The sequence below is a fragment of the Silurus meridionalis genome, chromosome 4 (genome assembly GCF_014805685.1).
Source record: "Silurus meridionalis isolate SWU-2019-XX chromosome 4, ASM1480568v1, whole genome shotgun sequence".
Classification (NCBI taxonomy): Eukaryota; Metazoa; Chordata; class Actinopteri; order Siluriformes; family Siluridae; genus Silurus; species Silurus meridionalis.
This window is the reverse complement of record NC_060887.1, coordinates 6,625,952-6,647,294: the sequence shown is the minus strand read 5'-3', so window position 1 is coordinate 6,647,294 and position 21,343 is coordinate 6,625,952. Positions and strand designations below refer to the sequence as shown.

At 44.4% G+C, this 21,343-nt stretch overlaps 1 protein-coding gene across 6 annotated transcripts in view; it reads left to right on the top strand.

Moving 5' to 3' along the window:
- The window catches only part of LOC124384131 (triple functional domain protein-like), a 74,353-nt gene extending 53,607 nt beyond the window's left edge, over positions 1–20,746 (top strand). The window contains exons 36-59 of one of the 6 annotated variants that reach the window (XM_046846709.1): positions 4,000–4,268; positions 4,496–4,657; positions 5,735–5,827; positions 5,910–6,058; positions 6,968–7,034; positions 7,417–7,520; positions 9,934–10,003; positions 10,125–10,214; positions 10,326–10,418; positions 10,906–10,956; positions 11,077–11,154; positions 11,239–11,430; positions 11,524–11,704; positions 11,784–11,924; positions 12,087–12,214; positions 13,522–13,772; positions 14,459–14,564; positions 14,955–14,982; positions 15,081–15,243; positions 16,428–16,549; positions 17,393–17,465; positions 18,271–18,471; positions 18,553–18,691; positions 18,780–20,745. In XM_046846709.1, coding sequence (XP_046702665.1) covers positions 4,000–4,268; positions 4,496–4,657; positions 5,735–5,827; positions 5,910–6,058; positions 6,968–7,034; positions 7,417–7,520; positions 9,934–10,003; positions 10,125–10,214; positions 10,326–10,418; positions 10,906–10,956; positions 11,077–11,154; positions 11,239–11,430; positions 11,524–11,704; positions 11,784–11,924; positions 12,087–12,214; positions 13,522–13,772; positions 14,459–14,564; positions 14,955–14,982; positions 15,081–15,243; positions 16,428–16,549; positions 17,393–17,465; positions 18,271–18,471; positions 18,553–18,691; positions 18,780–19,325 — 3,497 coding nt within the window. In that variant the 3' untranslated portion in view covers positions 19,326–20,745. Of the gene's footprint in view, positions 1–3,999; positions 4,269–4,495; positions 4,658–4,956; positions 5,524–5,734; positions 5,828–5,909; positions 6,059–6,967; positions 7,035–7,416; positions 7,521–9,933; positions 10,004–10,124; positions 10,215–10,325; positions 10,419–10,905; positions 10,957–11,076; positions 11,155–11,238; positions 11,431–11,523; positions 11,705–11,783; positions 12,215–13,521; positions 13,773–14,458; positions 14,565–14,954; positions 14,983–15,080; positions 15,244–16,427; positions 16,550–17,392; positions 17,466–18,270; positions 18,472–18,552; positions 18,692–18,779 lie in introns of those variants that run through there. The other 5 variants (XM_046846707.1, XM_046846708.1, XM_046846710.1 and 2 more) reach the window with 5 other exon arrangements.
- The last annotated feature ends 597 nt before the right edge of the window (positions 20,747–21,343 follow it).

Genomic DNA, 21,343 nt, shown 5'->3' with positions numbered 1-21,343 from the left:
CGTGATGAAATATTTATACTGCTTTAGTTGTTCTTCAAACTTTATGTATGCACTTTTTTTTCCATTCCCTGTTCTCACCTTTTATTGTATGGTGCATGTTATTAAACTCTTGACGTACCCCCAGGGAGTTTATGGTACATTCCTCGCATTGCTCTCCACATCTCTGTTCTGCAGAGCCTGCACTAAGTTCTCAGACGAGCCGAGATTTCTGGTGCTTGTTTATCAGCAGGAACTTGTCATCTCTGTGGATCGTTCTTTTACTAAAGAAACGTGTTGGTGATCTTTAAACAGTATATGAAATGAAGCAGATGAAATGAAGCTGACATCTTCATTTAATTGAGAAACGGCTAAGGATTTAAGACGGTTCAGGTCCCGACCTTCTTTCGCACCCTGCAGGACAGGAATGTGTCGTGACTATTGACTCCCCTCATAAATCGCAGTTGAATAGACAAGACGAGTTCCTGCATCATGTTCACATGAAGCTTTAAACTCGGGACTTCAAAAGGAGGTCGGTCCTCATTAAATGGACGTCTCTGGAGAACGCCTTCACACAGATTGTTGGCTCGGTCAAACGGAGCACGTTCAGTATGGAATAAGTGCTCGGCTCCGGATTCTCCACACAGCTGTAGATGTGTATGAAAGCCATTCCGGTTTAAATGAGATTTCTTGCGAGCAAGTTTAAGACACTTAGAGATTGTTTTTATCATTATTTTGTGGCGTAGGGAAATTTTGGAACCCTGAGATTGTTTGTAGCTGGTGGGAACTCGTTTCAAAACCCATTCTGTTAGTTATAATGGAGCAGTTGGCTGTAAATAAGAACGAAAGTGTGAGTGATGCACAAAGGGAATTTTTGGTGAAAAAATTTTCTCGATATAGTTTGGATATTGTCTGGGTGCGGGACATTCAAACACTATCCGCGGACTTCTTATTTAAGGCTTGTTACTTTTACGGGACCCTGAAATTCCTTATTTCTCCTTTACAGAGAACGTTCTCTGTGCACCACTGCGCCGATCTGTTCAAACTAACGGCAAGTGGTTCAAAACGAGGTCACAACAATTCCAAATGAGCGCCGAGGCCTTCGGGGTCGCCAACAAGTAGTACCCAAATTTCCAGTTGATCTGCGCCAGCCTGTAGTTTAACCGAAACACATTTGTGTTTAGTGTGTTATCAAACACAGAGATCCAGTCAGCCTGAAGACGAATACAATTTTGCTAATTAAGTTGGATTTGATCATGTTGCCAGAGCAAAGCTAATATCATCAGAATAATGAAGTCATAAGTTCTGAGTGTGAGTTAAACATTAGTCAATTACGGACGTCACAGAAGATTTGATTTGATCTGTTTAGTTTCCGTGTTGTTATAAATCAATAGATTTTTATTTGTGTAATGCTTTTAACTGTGACATACTGTGAGCTACACTATATAGATGAAGGTTTGTGAACACCTAATTATAAGATTATCTGATTTTTGAATGTCCTATTTCACATTTAAACCACATTTATTCCACATTTATGGTGCATTAAACCTGAAGTATTACGGTGTCCTGGGTTTTTTTGTTCTCCTGCCTCTGAAGGACCGGAGAAGCAGGGTTCCTGCAGTCGGAGTTGACTGATGAAGGAAGATCTCATTAACACAGACATGAAGAGAGGTTTTTGTTGTTCAGGTCACTGCATATGCAACACCTCTGGCAGGGACTGAACGGTGTCCTTTCTTTTTTTGTGCAAGCTTTGATGCAGTGAAGGTGTTCACACACACACACACACACACACACACACACACACACACACACACACACACATATATATACATAAATAACATACTTGTAATCTGCACAATGGATTCTTCTGATTATAGAAAATGGACCAGCCTTCTGACCAATCAGACTCGATCATTCATCTGTTCTGTGCAATAATGCAATACAATAATCTGTGATTAAAATCATTTCTGTTATCAGGACACAAAATGTAAATTAGCGTGTGAAGCGAGTTTGCGGTGTCATGGACATGGACCCCTCAGTGGCCCGGGTTGGGTTATTCGTGTCGTGTTATTTCGGCGTATGTTCTGTATTTGTGTGAAAGTTCAGAGGTCGCTGTTCCAGAGGTCAAAGCGACAGCTGAAAACGTCTCATCATGTCGGCGTCTCCGTTTATGGACCCTAACTGTCGGGGGCACTATGCAGCTGTAAATCCAGAGACGTGTTTACTGCAGGCGTACGGGATTATAATCATGATATTCATTAGGACAGTTGATTGTCCGTGGTTAGGCCGAGGTTGATCTGAATGTGAGATCAGAGAGTTTTCCATAAAGATCTCAAGATGTTGATGTGGAGATGAATCATCTGGGATGAACAGCAGATTCGTTTGGCTCGGAAGAAGCTTCAGCTGGCATCCATGATGAGATATCTGCAGAGATCCGAGCGAAAACAAGTGTGTCTGTAGTGGTGAAGGTTAAGCGCAACTGTAAAGAAGTCGTGAAAACAAAGAGAGAAAAAGCTCTTACCACAAGATCCACTATAAATGAACAGGAATGGAGTTTAGTGGGACTCTATTGGAGAGTCTGCTGGAGCACATGTGCATCTTCTCCAGGTCACCTGGTCTTCTAAATAGGAAGCAAATTATTGTCAAGATGTGCCATAAATCAGAAACGAATTTCTAGCCAGATTTTCACCAGAGGTGGTGCCACCATGGTTAAGGTATTGGACACTGGATCAAAAGGTCACAAGTTCTAATCCCAGCACCACCAAGGTCCGATGCTGGACTCTTGGGCAAAGCCATTAACCATCAACTACTCACTTTTTTAGGCCATCTTCTAAATGCTGTAAATGCAGAACAAACCAAAATGCAGCGATGCTTTTCTGATCACCACAGTTGTAAAAACTGATTAATCCAGTTACCATAACCTTCCAGTTTAGTGCCAAACACCCTGTTCCTCCTGCTTTATACTGGCGCTTTTTTTTACTCTCACACCGTTCAGTCTAAACTCCAAGGACTACATTTTACACACAGCCTGTGGGCCTTTTTTTTGCTTGCACATTAGATGTATTGACAAGCAGGAAAGTTTCGTGCTCCAAGTGTAAAGTCGCCTATTAACAAGCAACCCAAAAATAAAACTACCAATTAGCAACTTCCAAAATACTGGGTTTTTTTAAGATCTGTGAGCTTTGAGGAGATCAGAGAGTTCGATACAAAGCAGAACATCTGACACAGGCGTTATATAAGCTTTAGCTTGGTCCCGTTTAGAGGCCGTGCCGCAGAATTTGTAAAAAATAAAAATATCTTCTCCCTTATAAGATGAGGTTGAAGCAGAAAACGGTGCAGTCGACTATTAATAGCGGTTCTGCGTTTGGTTCAGCGTTTCAGGCATCATGTGTGTAATCTTACACTAGTGTTTGGACTTGATCCTAAAGTTTCACACATTAAAGCAACATATTGATGCAAAACAAAGCAGATCATCTTTTTGGACATCCCATTCCACATTCTATCTCAATTTGCTCTAAAAATAACCTCCATTCTTCTGGGAAGATCTAGTAGATTTGGAGATTTTTTTTTTGGAGGGTGATGGTGCTCATCATGGTTATGTCCTCATTCCTTGATTCCATGGTTGAGGTCAGAGCTTTATACAGTAGCTGGCTTCTCAAGATCTTCCAGTCCACAATATTATCCAAACATCCCAGTTTACCAACGCACTCCATGCCTGTGGACCTTTATATCTGCTTTTGTTTCTTTGAAAAAAACCTTTACACAAAAGGCTTCACTAAACTCCTAAAATGTCTTTAAAAATGCTGTAACTTTCATTTTTCAAGGTACCAACAAATAGCCTGCACCCAGTGATGAAAGTAGATTTTCGCAGACAAGCCGACAGTTTTATGATGCTGGTTGTTCTGTCGTGTTATTTTTATATCATGCGTAATCTATAATAGACCATAATGCACACTGGTGTGGGGGAAAAAATCAGTTTTATAAAAGTCATATTGCAGTATTTCCATATCTTTGTTTTTCCAGACACTCTCTCCGTGTCCAGTAATGACGGGGGAATATCAGGCAGCGCCACCCTGCAGCCGAGGCACCTTCACGGCTCTCCGGGCGCCAAACGCCCTGGAAATACCCTGCGTAAGTGGCTGACGAGCCCGGTGAGGCGTCTGAGCAGCGGGAAAGCCGATGGAAATGCCAAGAAACTCGCACACAAGCACAAGAAGAACCGCAAGAGCGGTGAATTGCAGAGGGACTCGGATGAGAACGCTGCGACGCCCCAGGACGAGACTGTGGAGGAGGTGAGAGACGAAAACAAACAAATGCCATTTGTTGTGCGACACTGTAACATGTCGATGGTGTTTGCACTTAGGACACAGCGTACCCCTTTATATATAGAGGAAATATTTATTTTAAATAGTATGTTTTTCCAAGATATGCAGGATAATGTGCCACCCTTTAGAATACACCTTTGGTTTAACATGGATTTACACTTTCCTGCTGCCTTCACCCCCAATTATTCCTACAGCGGATGAGATACGAGGGCCTAAGCAGTGGCACACTGTCCAAATCATCATCTTCGGGCATGCAGAGCTGTGGAGAGGAAGAGGGTGAAGAGGCCGTGCCTCTGCCACCACCAATGCCCATCCAACAGCACAGTCTCCTCCATCAGGACTCCCAGGATGAGAAGGTAAAGATACCGATTACGAGGGTAATGAAGTTATATTACTGTACACAGCTTTGAAATCGACGAATGCTACAGTAACTCCTTTTTATGTCTTAAAGCAAAACCAGGCAACAGCGATTTGTCTGATGTTAATGGAATTTAGTGGTGAAAGTAGTGGTTGTTACAGTACATTTAATTCGGAAAGGCTAAAATTCTTATGCCTATTTTTTATCTAATACTACTGCATTAATGTCGCTTGTTTTTCTCCCGGGTTTACACCTGAGCATCTTGTTTATTTGTGCTCTGTATCTTTTTCATACCAGTTCCCGTACCTCTCCATGTAGCTTCCTTTTCCAACCAAGCCTTTCCTTCTTTTTAATTCTTTTCCTTTCTTTATGTTTCTTCATCATTCCTTTCTTTGCTTCACTGTCAGTCCTTTGAATACTTCATCAGTCCTTCGTCTCAGACCAAACAAAAACCTGGTCCATAGTGCTTCTCTTTAATGGAGTATTCCAGAGTACCAGCACATGAAGCAGAATGTTATGTGTGCTATAAGTACTCTTTAGTTACATAAACCCAAAAGCCTTTTCTAAACCAAGCCCCTCCAAAAGTCTTGCAATTGCCACTTTTATTGGCTAGCAAGTCCTGGACCAGCCACGGCTTGAACCTTATATGGACAGGATTCTTGAACTGCAACTGTTGCCATCTAAGGCAAGTATCTTCATTAAGCATCTACTACAAGATATAGAAGTTTTAGGTTTGGTATTTTTTGATAGAAACTCATTTTCATCAACAGCTCTGGCAAAACCCCCCTTGGCAGAAGTATGTACATGATCGTGACAAGTCCTTTTGAACGAGTCTTTAATGTGACTCAGACGAATGAGTAGTCTCAAAGAGTGAGTCGTCCATTTTCTACTGGATGCACAAGAAAAACATATCCGTAGGTCCATAGTTCGTCAAGTGACAAGCGAATATATCGAATGTCTCGATCAAAGCAATTTTTTTTTATATGAACAGTTGCTAAGTAGTGGTTGATGGGACAAGAAAATTACACAGGGTTTAGAATAGACCAAGTATAAAAGCTTTACTCTCTACCTTCAGGCTTCTCGTCTTTCCGGGCATCCCAGCAGTTCAGAGACCCCCAGTGCTGCCGAACTTGTGATCGCCATTGAAGAACTTGTCAAGAGCAAGATGGTATGTTGAGCTTCATATTATCCGACATGCTACATAAACATGTGCCGGTTCTACCACTCTAATCTTCTGTTTGGTCTCTCAGAGTCTGGAGGACCGGCCAAGTTCCCTCTCAGTTGACCACAAAGACAGCAGAAGTCCGTCATGTAATCCCTCCGATTACTCGCTGTTGTCTTCTTCGTCACCTGCCGAGGAGATGGAAGAACGCAAGACAAGCGTCCTTAAGAAGCGCCAGTAAGCGCCTGCATTAGAGGATCAACGAGTCCTGTTCATTTGCGATACTGTCCTTGAAATAGAAGCAACATTCCGTGGTGTGGAGCTGAATCTGATCCAACTTCTCCTTCAGGACTAACTCTAACCCTTAAAACTTAAACCCTAACATACTCCAAATAACAAACTTGTCTACGAGGTGGTATCAAAAATGTTTCGAGACAAGCTCCGATTACAAGACAGTACTTTATTTCTCTACCTTTCTACACTGTCACCTTCAAAACAGTCCCCTTGCACAGCAATACAGCACCCCCTGTGTTCTTCTGGGACATGTCCTGGAAGTCTCCTTTTCGAAGTATGTCAAACACCTTCTGCGATTAGCTTCTTATCTTCAGGAAGAGGGTGAAGTCTGCAGGAGCCAAATCTGGCGAGTAGGGTGGGTGCGAAGGTGAGATGGTGTCGTTTTCACGTGTGAGGAGAGCTCGGTGACAGGGTGCGCACGTGTTCAGAATAGTGGATGTGGTTAATGCATGTGGTCAGAACAGCACCAGTTGCACAGCTCCCGATGTCTATTGGCACACTGACTTATGAAGGTCGGTGCTCCCTGTGACTGTGGGTGCAGCCTCGTGCTGCCAACCATTGGCAGGTTACAAAACTAGTCTCCAAATGTTTTGATACCACCTCGTATACCCCCTGGAGGAACTTTGTTGTTGATTATGTGGTAGATTGGATTTGGGGTTGGATTTGGTCAAGATTTGAGTTTAATATCTGCTTTAGGTCCATTTTCGTCGTTACCATAAAATAGTCTGATTCTTGTTCCTGGCTAGTTTTTTTTTTCCTTTTTTGACCTTCTCTCTCTCTCTTGCTTTCTCTTTCTCTCTCGCTCTCTCTCTCTCACTCTCGCTCTCTCTCGCTCTGTCTCTCTCTCTGCAGCTATGTGCTTTTGGAGCTGGTGGAAACAGAGCGAGACTATGTTAGAGACCTGGGTGCGGTGGTGGAGGTAAGAACAAGGTCAAACCAATAGAATTACATGTCTAGTATAAGTCACAGAGGTCATGGGATGTCTGGAAGCTCTGGACCAGTGCAGGACTGTGAGTGTAGAAGGATGGCTATAATTATACAGAGCGCAGTTCGGCTGGATCTGGTGCCTCACCCTCGCTTTTGAGCCCCGTGGACACGTTTGTATTTAGTGAACGTGATCGTTACGGTGCTGCTCGCTCACAGACACTGACATGTTCACGCACAATGTGCCGGTTTGGAACAGGACGTGAGCTGCCGGTGGTGGGTGGTACCACCTCGTCAGATTGTGCCATCGCACGTTTTGACGTCCGTGCGATTGTCTCCCTGGTAACGACGTCCTTAGACTCTCCGTGTCTTTGCAGGGCTACATGAGCCGCATGAAGGAGGAGGGGGTTCCGGATGACATGAAGGGCAAGGACAAGATCGTGTTCGGAAACATTTATCAGATCTACGAATGGCACAAAGAGTAGGTCCAAAAGAACAGCACCGACACGCAATAGTGATTTTTCTTATCCGTCCGTAAATTTTACATTTTCATTTTCAGCTGATTCACATGCTTGTCACCATGACTACAGTAGAAACAGCACATGTCCCTATTTTCAGCCAAACTATACAGCATTAAATACATGGTTTGGTCCAAAATATAAATCTATAATATATCAGGTATTGATTAATGCCACTTTATTAATTTAATTCAATTCAAAATATAGAGTCAAAAATTTACCAAGATTTATTACAATTAGTCATTTCAGTATAAATTCATAGAATTTCGATTCTTCTTCTTTCGGCTGCTCCCATTAGGGGGCGCCACAGTGGATCATCCGTCTCCATACCCCCCTGTCCTCTACATCTGCCTCTGTCACACCAACTACCTGCATGTCTTTTCTCACCACATCCATAAACCTCCTCCTCTTCTTGATCTTTCTCTTTTGCTCCTTCCTGGTGGCTCCATCCTCAGCATTCTCCTACTGATATAATAATAATCATAATAATAAGTTTAATTTATATAGCGCCTTTCCCAAGCTCAAGGACGCTTTACAGAGTACAATATTTCAAAGCAGATGAAATATAATGAACATACATGAACATAAACATATTCATCAGACATTTGCCCAGGACGAAGGATCACATGCAGCTGCATGAGTTAATAACAGAGACAACACAGACACAAAAACATACAGAACAAGAGAAAGAACACTACATAGTACATGAAACATACACCACATTTCAGGAAAATGAAGGACTTCTAACACATATGCATTGACTTATAGTGGAGGTTGAAAAGGTGGGTCTTAAGCCTTGATTTAAATTCAGTCAAAGTGGTGATGGTTCTGAGTGCAATTGGTAGGGAGTTCCATAGTGTTGGAGCAATGACAGAAAACGATCTGCCACCCGCAGAGGATAGACGGTATCTAGGAACCCATAGAAGTTCAGAATTTGAAGACCGGAGTGATCGTGAAGGAACATAGGATGAGAGAAGATCAGAAAGATGGGGGGGGGGAGCATTTAGTGCCTTATAAGTGAGCAGTATGATTTTATATTTTATGCGAGATGAGACTGGAAGCCAGTGAAGATCAAATAATATAGGGGTAATGTGGGCAGATTTTTTATTGGAGGTTAACATTCTGGCAGCCGAGTTTTGTATGTACTGTAAACGTGAGATTGAGTGAGCTGATAAACCAGAGAAGAGTGAATTGCAGTAGTCGAGACGGGACGTAATCAGAGCATGCACTTATATTTCTGCATCATTTCTGCAGATAAAAGGTCGAAGTTTGACAATGCGTTGCAGGTGAAAAAAAGACGTTTTACAGAGGCTGCGAATATGGGCATCAAAGGATAGTGAGGGGTCGAGTATAATACCTAAATTTCTAACAGTAGCTGAGGGGAAAATCGTAGTAGCATCCAGATCAAGACTAAAGTCCACAGAGTTGTTTTTTATTAGAGATGGGGGACCAGTTATCAGAATGTTGGTTTTACCCAGATTCAAGCTAAGAAAATTTGAGTGTAGCCATTGTTTTAACTCACTAACACAAGAGGAGAGTGAGGATTTTACATTAGCAGAATCTGGTTGACAAGCAGTCTTGTACAGTCTTTTAGCAGGAAAGTAGATGCAGGATCAAGAGTGCATGATGAGGAGTTAGATTTTTGTATTAACTCAGTGATTAATGAGGAATTGGTTAAGGCTAGCGTTGTCAGAGAATTATTAGATTGAGATTTCATATGCACATCGGTAGTTGGTTCTTCCCCAAATGTTGCATACAGAGTATCTAGCTTACCCTGGAAATGGTTCAAGAAAGAGCAACACATAACCATTGATTCAGAGTCACTAAGGGTGTGCTTTGGTGCTTGAGTCAGTTTATTAATTGTGCTAAATAATGTTTTGGGCCTATTGCTTGCTTTGTTAATGATGCTGGAGATATGGGAAGAGCGGGCTGTATTTAAGGCCAGTTTGTATTGCTGAAGGCATTCAGCGTATATAAAAAAATGGCCGGTTGAACCAGTTTTTCTGAACAGATATACCCCATGTCCCTCCTCTGCACATGTCCAAACCATCTCAATCTCACCTCCCTCATCCGTATATACTGTATATATGGTAAAAAGAACCTGAAATGAATCTACACTTTGAAGAACCATCAGAATGTAACATTATTTGGCCCAAAATCTGACCCAAAGTTTTCACACTCAGTACTTCTTATTGTTTCAGCCCAAAGTGTGAACATCTGATAAGGCGCTAAGATTTGGCCCTTAGTTTAGACCCATATGAGGTATCGATTCATACTATGAGGTTGTTTGGGTTAAAATGTAGGTATTAAATCTTGAAGTACACGTTGGCCTCCATGTTCTTTCATTTCACTTGACTTGATTTCTTCTCCTTGTAGCTTCTTCTTGTCTGAGCTGGAAAAGTGCCTGGAGGATCCCAATAGGCTAGCTCCACTGTTCATCAAACAAGTAGGTCATTTCTGACCTTTCAGTGGGTGGGACGTGTCTATAGAGGATGATCTAAACGTTCTACCACAGGAGAGATATTTGTGGTGTTGATAACACATGAGAGATTTGATTGGTTTTACAGGAACGTCGGTTGCACATGTACATCGTCTACTGCCAGAACAAACCCAAATCTGAGCACATCGTCTCAGAGTACATCGACACATATTTCGAGGTGTGAAACAGTTTAAAACCAACCGATTGTTCATTCATGACATTTTTTTGGTGTTTAGACTCGTTTAAGTTTCTTTTTAAAATGTTTTCTTGCTTTTCTTTTCTTGGACAGGATCTAAAGCAGCGTTTGGGTCACCGTCTGCAGCTCACAGACCTGCTGATCAAACCTGTGCAGAGGATCATGAAGTACCAGCTCCTGCTGAAGGTGAGGATGATCGTATGATCTGGGATCAGATGTTAATGATGTCTTTGGAAAGACAGACTGTATGTTGGGATAAATATCAACTCGGCTGTAATCCTTCATTCTTTTTATAACTGTGAGGCCACCATTCTACAATCACCTCCACTCTTCTGGGAGGATGTAGGTGAGAAGGTGAGGAGGTTCCTGGGGTGCACTCAATAGGGTTTATAGCAGGAGATCCTCCCATGGAAAGCAGATCTTCATCCAGGAAAACGTTTAGGTCTCCTAGTTCAAGTGAATTGAAAATCTTTTGCTCCTGCATCCAAAGATGTCCTGCACAACTGTGTGGCTGCAAAACATATGGCTGGAAAAGTATCATATACGTTTGTCCAGTAGGGGGCACTTTAGCTTTATGCACAAACTTGAGTAATGAAACAGAAGGTTATTACTTTGCTGTGATGGTCCGTTTTGGTGTAATGAGACGGAATGTTACTTTCATTTCCTGTTTCAGGATTTCTTAAAGTTCTCCAGAAAGGCGGGTGTTGATACAGCAGAATTAGAGGTAAGGACGTTGCATTCCGATTTCTTCTTGCCACTTTTCTTTCTCTCTTTTTTTTTTTTATACAACGTGCATTTATGTTTTGCTCCACAAACAAACCTGCACTTTTTATGTGTTTAACAGAAAGCAGTGGAGGTCATGTGCGTGGTGCCGAAACGCTGCAATGACATGATGAATGTGGGGCGTCTGCAGGGCTTTGATGTAAGAACACGTGAACAAAGTGGAAAAACGTTTTGTACATTTAATGACTGTAGAAGGTCGTAATGTTTTACGGCGTGTGTTCAGGGCAAAATCGTCGCTCAGGGCCGGCTCCTCCTCCAGGACACGTTCATGGTGTCGGATCAGGACTCCAGCCTCCTCTCACGCGCCAAGGAGAGACGCGTCTTTCTCTTCGAGCAGATAATTATCTTCAGTGAGCCACTGGATAGGAAGAAGGGCTTCTCTACTCCAGGATTTCTGTTCAAGAACAGCATCAAGGTAAAATCAGAGCACCTTCTCGTTGCATAAACTCAGACCATAAATGTTCATCTAGAAGAGATGTTGAGGTGTGTGAGTAAAACTCTGTCTTAGGTCAGTTGGCTTGGCCTGGAGGAAAGTTCAGACAGCGACCCCTGTAGGTTCATGCTCACATCAAGGTCATCCACGGGGGTCAGCGAGCGCTTCGTCCTCCACGCGTCCAGCCCGGGCGTGTGCCACACATGGGTCCAGCAGATCAGCAGCATCCTGGAGAACCAGAGGAACTTCCTCAATGGTAACACTTTTCCATGCAAGCAAGACATACATACGTCTTATTCTAGATTGTTCCTGAAAGGCATTTTTCTGTCCCACAGCACTAACGTCTCCTATAGAGTACCAGCGGAACCATGTGGGCGCGAGCACTTCCAACCCGGGCCCCGGCATCGCCGTCAGCTCCCGAACTCGTGGATCCAGAATTCCCCAACCCATGCAGCCCCACCCCCCATCAGCCTCAGGTACGTTCCCTGAGACGTTCGGGACATGCCCCGTGTTTGAGGTCCCCCTGAACGAGCAGCATGACGAGGCCTGTTCAGATCCTCGAGCCGCTGTGTCCCCAATGTCCCTTGCTTTGTCCAGACCTCGATCAGGACTTCCTTCATCACAAATCTCACCTTCAGCATGCCACTCTGGCCCCAAAGCCTCCTCGTCCTGCAGCTGGACTCCACTTCCAGAGCAGAAGCACAAGGAACCGGATCATGTCAGTACTTGCTCCTCAGCCAGTGAGCATTCCCTGCAGAGCAACGGGGTAAGGTCCAGACTTCCCTCAAATCCAGGCTTAACCTCAGCTTTTTACTAACTTTCTGATGGAACGCGTTCCCAAGATGAGAAGTTCCTCACCTGCTCAAGTGGCCTAAGCTTGTCTATACTCTACTACTAACTTGGAATTGCTGGATTTATGCTCTGCATCTTCAATGTTCTTCAAAGTTCTACGTGCAAACCAACTGCCGCAAACCAAGAATCTAACTTGTACTAACTTTGTTTATTTCGGCTGCTTCTAATCTGCTGCCATGTTTTCAGCAATGCCATGAAGATGGTGTTCAACTAGAGCTTCCTAACGAAGAGAAGCTTCCAGAACTCACGCCACTAAAATCTTTCTCTCTTCTTCTGCGTACACGCTAAAACTCATTATCTACTACCTGTGACTAACTACAGTTTCTACGATAACCTCTCATAACTACACAAACACAAGGTTTTATTAAATTATTTACTTTTAATCAGCACATTTTGGTGAAATTGTTTCTCCTCGAGAGCCAAAAAAACCTTCAGGGAAGCTTTGAATATTCCAGATGTTATTGTAGAGAAGATGTAGAGGTAACGGGGTTCAGGAGAAAGTGACTGGATTTAAAATTCCATAATGGACAGATGTTTTACAGGGTCAAAAAAACTTTTTCGCCCAACTTTTTCACCCATACGCGGTTCTTCCACAAAGTTGTCTTTGGATGCAACCGCATAAAAGTTTCCTGTTCCAAAATGTGCACCAAACCCTGTGCATAAACCCAGCTCCATGAAGCTCCATGAAGATCTGCTTTCCATGGGTTGTGCAGTAGAGCTCTAAACCTTATTGAACACCTTTGGGATGAATGTAAACGCTGACTGCACCCCAGGAACCTTCTCATCTTCTCACCTACATCACTACCTCACTTTACTGACACCCTTCATGTAGCTGAATGAATCTCCACAAATTTCCACAAACATGTTCTCAGAATAGTGGAGCTCATCATGATGAGTGAATTGAGACTAAATGTGGAATAGGATGGTCAGAAAGAAGCACATAGCAAAGCAGGTGTCCACAAACTTTTATGTATGGAATAAAGGCATGTCTAGACACTTTAACCTCAGACTGAGATCAACATCACACTCGTTTAACAATAAAAGACTGCGTCGTTATGATCAAAAAAAGGTCTGTTGTTTGGAAACTTCATTTCCAGCATGAAGTAAAGAAGAAGAAAATGATGGTAATTTAAAGAGTGATGAGTGTGTGTGTGTGTGGTTCTAATCCTCCCGTGTGTGTGTGTGTGTGTGTGTGTGTGTGTGTGTATGGTGTGTGTTCAGAGTGAAAGCAGCAGCAGCAGTAGCGGCGTGTCCACCATGCTGGTTACGCAGGACTACGTGGCTTTAAAAGAGGATGAGATCAGTGTGCACCAGGGCGAGGCCGTGCAGATCCTGGCTTCCAACCAGCAGAGCATGTTCCTGGTGTTCCGAGCTCCCACCGAACAGGGTCCCGCAGCCGAGGGATGGATCCCCGCCCACGTGCTGGGCCACACCTCCATCCGTGCCCCCGACTACACCAACAGCACCTTCAAGTACGCAAAACAACCGGCAGAGTAGTAACGCAAATCATAACTTTATCAAGTTCATGAGACGAAGTTCAAGTGCAAGTAAGTTTCAGACCCAAAACTCTCTGAGGTCAACCTGCTGTAACACATGTCCCACAATCAACCTGCTGTAACACATGTCCCACAATCAACCTGCTGTAACACATGTCCCACAATCAACCTGAATAAACACATGCCCCACAATCAACCTGAATAAACACATGTCCCACAATCAACCTGAATAAACACATGTCCCACAATCAACCTGCTGTGTTTGTGTAGTGAGAAACAGCTGCCGAGACAACAGGAGACGAGTCTGATTATACAGTCCGATCCGATTATACAGTCCGATCCGATTATACAGTCTGATTATACAGTCTGGTTATACAGTCCAAATATACAGTCCGATCCGATTATACAGTCCGATCCGATTATACAGTAGGATTATACAGTCTGATCCGATTATACAGTCCGATTATACAGTCCGATCTGATTATATGAGCTGAAGAGAGAGATGGATAGACAGAATAAATGTATGATGTAACAGACAGACGGACAGACAGAAACTAAACCTAGTGCACCTTCACCAGACCACATGATCATGTAAATAATTTCTGAAAGATAATCAGCTCTTCCTTCACACTTCATCTCCTTCTGTCTCATGTGGGACTCAGGAAGTCTTCTTCATGGCACACAGCGCTGCGTATCCGCCGCAGATCAGAGAAGAGAGAGAAGGAGGGAAGAAAAGAGTGTCGTCAGGAGAATAAGGTTTCCGTAAAGGTATTCGTGTCGACCTTCTATTCCACCGCACTGTGTGAACTAAAGTATTGGGACACCTGAATTTTTTAGCCAAACTGTTACCATGAAGGTTCTGTTAGACGTCTTCAGGTGCAGGAGCAGGAAATATTTTCCCTTCACTTGAACTACTTTGTGCTAAATAAAAATAAAAAAAAAACTCAATGAAGATATGCTTTATATGGGTTGGAGTGGAAGATCTCCTGCTTTGGAACTCAGAACTCCTGCTTTGGAATGAGATGTTCAAATAGAAGCACATACCAATCTTATGCTCAGGTGTCCACAAACTTTTGCTCATAAAGTGTATGTATTAATGTCATGTATCCATATGGAACATGTGATAACTGTGTGACTTTCTTTCTTTTTCTTCTTCAGCTTCTAAATCCGAACTACATCTATGACGGTTGGTGTGATTTAAAAGAACAAATCAATAACACTAAAATAATTATTATTGTTCTGATGATTATTATTAACTGGCGTGTTCTCGGCGTCGTGTCTCAGTCGCGCCCGAGTTTCTGGTGCCGCTCAGCGATTTAGCGTGCGAGAGTGGAGAGAGCGTGACCTTGCGCTGTAAGGTCGGAGGTCAACCGAGAGCCTCGGTGTCATGGCGAGGACCGGATCAGAACACGCTGAGCGACGGAGGACGGGTCACTCTGACACACAGGTACACACTGTTTATTCAAGTGCAAAGAAAAGTTCTCTTTTTGTATTTTGATTGAAACCGCAGTATATTTCTGGCTTGCAGAAGATTGTAGCTTAGTGGTTAAGGCATTGGACTTTGGATCGGAAGGTCACAAGTTCAAATCCCGCCACCACCAAGCTGCCATTGCTGGGGCCCTTGAGCAAGGCCCTTAAACTCCCCTGCTCACCTGTAAGTCACTCTGGATAAGGGCGTCTGCCTAAATGCCATAAATGTAAAAACACCCTATTTACCACTAGAGGTCTCCAGAGCTCGGTTTTTAACTGGTCTCGACCAGAGAGGTGCATTTTTTGAAATCGTTTAACATCTGCATGAGTTATTTAGAGCAGGTAAGGTGTTTTGGAGAAGCTGTTGCTGGATCTGTGATGATCACAAATGTTGAGCTCAGTAGCTCCTACTTTTATACCAAAGACTGCAGAAAGAACATTTACTTATAATCTTATACTCCAGTACTCATGTTAGTTCTCACTCTCCAGTGTTCTGTATTGTTGAAAGATTTATGATCAAACTCTTGATGTCACCCAAATGAGGATGGGTTCCCCTTTTGGGTCTGGTTCCTCTCTAGGTTTCTTCCTCATAACATTTAAGGGAGTTTTTCCTTGCCACAGTCGCCACGGCTGCTCATCAGGGATAAATTCACACCATTCACCTTCACTGTTGATTTCTGTAAAGCTGCTTTGAGACAATGTCTGTTGTGAAAAGTGCTATACAAATAAACTTGACTTGTTTTGGAGACAAGGTGAGATGGATCAGAGGGACATGGGGTATGTCAGTGGAGAAATGCTAATGTTGGAGGTAAAAAGGAAGGCCTTCTAACAGGCTTAAAAAGAAGATAAAGATGTTCCGTATGCATCCTGGTCCAACAGAATCTAATGTCAAATAGCAACAATGTCAAATAGCAACAATTCAATAATAGTGTTTCAAGTGTACTTGTTTCAAGTGTTCAATTTTTTATCATGTTGCTGCCGTACTGTAGACGCAGCAGACTTGGGTTCCATAGTTCGGTCTGAATTTAGCTTCTGTGTTCTTGGTATAAAGTGTCTGTAGGTCACACGGTCTGAATCACTCAAACGTAAATAAATCTGCTGCTCACATGCTCTTATTTTTACACATTTTTTTTCGGTTCCTTTTTGGCCGTGTCCCCGCAGCGAGACGGGCGAGGTGACGCTGCGCTTGTCCCCCGTAACCGTGGACGATGGCGGAACCTACACCTGCAGCGCTGCCAACGACGTCGGCACGGTCACCTCGTCCGCCCGCCTCCGAGTGCAAGGTGAGACGTTCCTCTCATGACCCTCAGCATAAACCTGCGTTTAAAAACATCTCAGCATTTCTCTTCCGAAAGAGTACAGAGAACATCGAGAGTGGGGAAAAAAACTGTTGCGGGGAAAATGATGACCTTCGGCATGACTTTGTTTCTAATCAGACAATCAGGTCACTTTCTCACAACTTCACACCTCAGAGTGTTTCTTCTTTCAAACATCTACAAGACCAAAGTGTGAAAAGTTAAGAATAATCTACCAATTGGAGCTCTGCAGCCGACCACACGTCTGAGATATGACGCTGATGAAAGTTAGAACATTCTAATCATGCTCCAGAGTGTTAAACCATCACAAACCATCAGATGATCCCACGTTTTGATCAGAAGCTGATCAGTCCGAGAACCTGCTGGTTCCTGTGTTCACAACCCTGCAGAAGAAAACGCTTCATAAATATGATCAGATTCTATTTTGTGATGGAGCGTTTTGACATTTAGCCCTAATAATCTGCACGTCTGCTTTCAGAATGTCATCATGACCACAAAGGAAACAGAGGAAGTACAAAACCAGGTTTCTGCTGAATTACTGAAGAACTGCTTCAATACAAAGACAGATATTTTGAGGTGGAAAAAAAACACCTCGTGAAATGGTTCTATTTGATATCATTTTGAAGAGAAACGATTATGAATAAATGAAATCAAGATAAAAGCGAGTGTAGATGTTGGGTTGTGGGTGAGGGTGAGGGTGAAGGTGAGGGTGAGGGTGAGGGTGAATGTGAGTGTGAAGGTGAGGGTGAGGGTAAAGCAGTAGCAGTGCTGAGGTTCAGTCCTGATTCATGACTCTGCTGCTTTGCACAGGTTCCTACAGTGATGGAATGATCTGGAAGGAGAATTTTGAGTCGCTTTACACCGAAGTGATGGAACTCGGCAGGTGAGTTTGGATCTCCTGTTTGAAACATGGCTCAGAGGTACAAGGCCCTGGTCTCCTGTGTTTTAGGTGATCTTCAAAGAAGGAATGCATGAATTATGTCAACATGCAGAGAGATCATGGAAACATGGAACATGGAAATTGGGTTCTTCTGGTTCACTTTTCAACCACAAGCTCCTAATTCCAAACTTCTTTTCCTGAGCTTCATACACTGTGTGGACAAAAACTTTGTGGACACCTGATCATAAGATTGTTTAACATTTAGTCTTCATCCACTCTTCTGGGAAGATGTTCCTCCAGATTTTGTGGAGATTTGCTCATTCAGCCACAAGAAGGGTGTTAGTAAAGTCAGGTGGTGAAGCAGGTGAGAAGGTGAGGAGGCCCTGGGGTGCAGTCAGTGTTCACACATCATCAGGTTTAGAGCTCAATAGCAGGAGATCTTCCACTCCAACTTATTGGAAGACCAGACTTTTCCAGCCATATGTGTTTCTCCCAGATGTGGAGGCACACAGTTGTGTAGGGATGCAGTGTTCCTGCATCCCAGGCTTCCTGACCTTCTCACCTACATCACTACCTTTATTAACATCACAATCACTTTCTTGTGGAACTCTAGTGGAACATCTCCCCAGAATAGTGGAGGTTATTAACAAAGAATGGGAACGAATTCAGCACCAGTCTTATGGTCCAACTTCTTCTCCAGAAAATGTAGGTTCTTGCTTATTTATTAAGTCCTCTGAAGACTCCATTAGTTCATGATCTTTATGAAGTATGGAGTAAACTCTGGATTCTTTTGTTTTGGTTTGTGAAGAGGTAGGTTCTCCGTGGCTAAGTGGTGCGAGCAGGAAGGGACGCGACGCTCGGTGGTTGCGAAGCTGGTGAACAAGAAGCTGATGCGGCGTGAGCAGGTGATGAAGGAGCTGAACGTTCTGCGCTGCCTGCAGCATCCCAACGTGGTGGGCCTCCTTGACACGTTCGAGACCAACACCAGTTATGTGCTCGTGCTGGAAATGTAAGATATCCAGCTGGATTTTTCTAAAGATTTCAGGTTTTGTATTCGTTTTTTCCTCATGTTTTTGGCGTTGCTTGGCAGGGCTGATCAGGGCCGTCTCCTGGACCACATCGTGAGTTGGGGGAACCTGACTGAAGAGAAGGTGGCTCTGTACCTGAGGGACATTTTAGAAGCTTTACACTACCTACATACCTGCAGGATAGCTCATCTCGACCTGAAGGTAAGGACCTGAACATCTCTCTAGTGGACCGATGAGTTTTATTGATCAACAAGTCTTGACAATAACCGATCTGCACTTTGTTCCACAGCCTGAGAACGTTGTGGTGGAGCAGGCGTCTGCTCATTCCGTGGTCAAGCTGACGGATTTCGGCGACGCCATGCTCCTCAGCTCTTCCCCCCACGTCCAGCCTCTGGTAGGAAGCCCCGAGTTCTGCGCACCCGAAGTGGTGCTGGGCGAGCCGGTGGCTCTGGCATCCGATCTCTGGAGCGTAGGTGTTCTGGCGTACGTGTTGCTGAGCGGCGCCTCTCCGTTCTTAGACGAGAGCGTAGAGGAGACGTGCCTCAACATCTGCCGCCTGGACTTCAGCTTCCCAGAAGATTATTTTGCAGGCGTGAGCAGAGCAGCACGCGATTTCGTGTGTTCGCTGTTGCACTCCGAAACGTGGAGGAGACCGTCAGCTCAATCCTGCCTGCAGAGCGAGCCCTGGCTCCGCCCCCGGGCCGCTTCCGGATTGGTCCGTCTTGACACAGCGCGACTCGTGGCCTTCATTGAGAGGCGCAAACACCAGAGTGACCTGAGGCCCATGGAGAACCTGAGGACGTTTTTAAGAAGCCGGCTTCTTGGTAAAGCGTGACAGATGGTTCTCCAGAAAAAGACCTAAAGAGCAACAGAAATGGGTTCCTCGGGCAGGTATGAGGGAGACTTCAGCAACTTCTGGCAACTCTGTACCTCTGAGTCCAGTAACCACCTCATCACTCAAGAGTTTTCAAGATGTTTGATGTCTCTCTTGAGTTCCTGGTGAAACTGGAGTTTAACTCTGAAGTCCAGCGACTATCTCATCCTTGGAAGATCGGAGACTTTCAACATTTTTGGGTTGGTTCCAAGAATCTTGCAAGCTCCAAATGAAATTCCAACTGGAATCTCGTCCTCTTTTTATTATTATTTTTTTTATTTGAAGCCACGTTTCACCGTAACTGGAATGTCGTTTATATCCTGCTGCTGCTGCTGCTGCTGATGATGATGATGATGATGATGATGATGATGATGACAAAACTCAAATAACTGCTTCCCAACTCTTAAACCTTTTGGACTTTGGAAATCAGCCTCATTATCAAATCCTGTTTATACAAAAAAAAATGCACAGAAGCACAAACGAGACCTTTTTCTTCTTGGAGAGTTTTTTCTTCATGGCCGTATTCTGGATTCAGGTTGTTGCAGTACTGTATCGTTTTCAGGAAAGTGTTTTGTATAAAATATGTATAGAAGCTCAGCAAATGAGATGCTTGAAGTTTTGGAGTACGATTAAAAAAACAAACAAGAGAATATACTGTATCTGGAGAAAGGAAACTGGTTCTGCATCATCTTCCTGTTCCTCCGGGAATTTTTGTAACTTTGGGAACAATTTTATTTCCAGAAATACTGCAAGTAAGAGCAAGAACACGTATAACGTCGACCACTTGTGTATGTGAGGTGGTGTGAGGTTCTAACACGCCTCCTAGATGATTTTTTTACCTGTTCTTCAGTTCTCATGGGAAATAATTCATTCTGAACCACCGGCATGTTTATAGCCGTCTTCCACACCATCTTTTCATTACTGGATGAAGAAATTCCACCGTCTTTAATGTGTTTACTCGGATTTACAATTTAACCACTAAATTCAATTTTGATTAGTAAGCGGAGCTACTTTTCACTTCCGATATGCATTTTAGCTGAAGTGAGACATTTCCAAATCCATTCCAGGGATTCTAACAATATACGTTTTTTAATTGTAACAATTACGTTTTGTGCGGCGGAGAAACGTACCATTGTATGCTCTGCCCTCCGCTCCGCCCTCTGCTTCGCCCTCCACTCCACCGTCCACTCCAAACACCACTCCACCCTCCACTCCATCCTCCACTCCGCCTCCGCTCCGCCCTCTGCTCCGCCCTCTGCTCCGCCCTCTGCTCTGCCCTCTGCTCTGCCCTCCACTCCACCATCCACTCCAACCTCCACTCCACCCTCCAACCTCCGCTCTGCTTTCCACTCCACCCTCGACTCCATCCTCCGCTCCGCTCCACCCTCCGCTCCACTCTCCGCTCTACTCTCCGCTCTAACCTCCGCTCTGCTCCAACCTCCGCTCCACCCTCCACTCCAACCTCCACTCCACCCTCTAACCTCCACTCCGATTTCCACTCCACTCTCCTCTCCACCCTTCACTCCATCCTCTGCTCCACCCTCCACTCCACCCTCTAACCTCCACTCCGCTTACACTCCACCCTCCCTCCAACCTCCACTCCACCCTCCAACCTCCACTCCGCTTTACACTCCACTCTCCTCTCCAACCTCCACCTCCACTCCATCCTCCGCTCCACCCTCCGCTCCACCCTCCAACCTCCACTCCACCCTCCGCTCCAACCTCCTCCAACCTCCACTCCACCTCCACTCTGCCCTCCGCTCCACCCTCCGCTCCACCCTCCGCTCCACCCTCCACTCCGCTCCACCCTCCTCCAACCTCCACTCCACCCTTCAACCTCCACTCCGCTTTCCACTCCACTCTCCTCTCCACTCTCCTCTCCACCCTCCACTCCATCCTCCGCTCCATCCTCCACTCCACCCTCCAACCTCTACTCCGCTTTACACTCCACCCTCCCTCCAACCTCCAGTACACCCTCC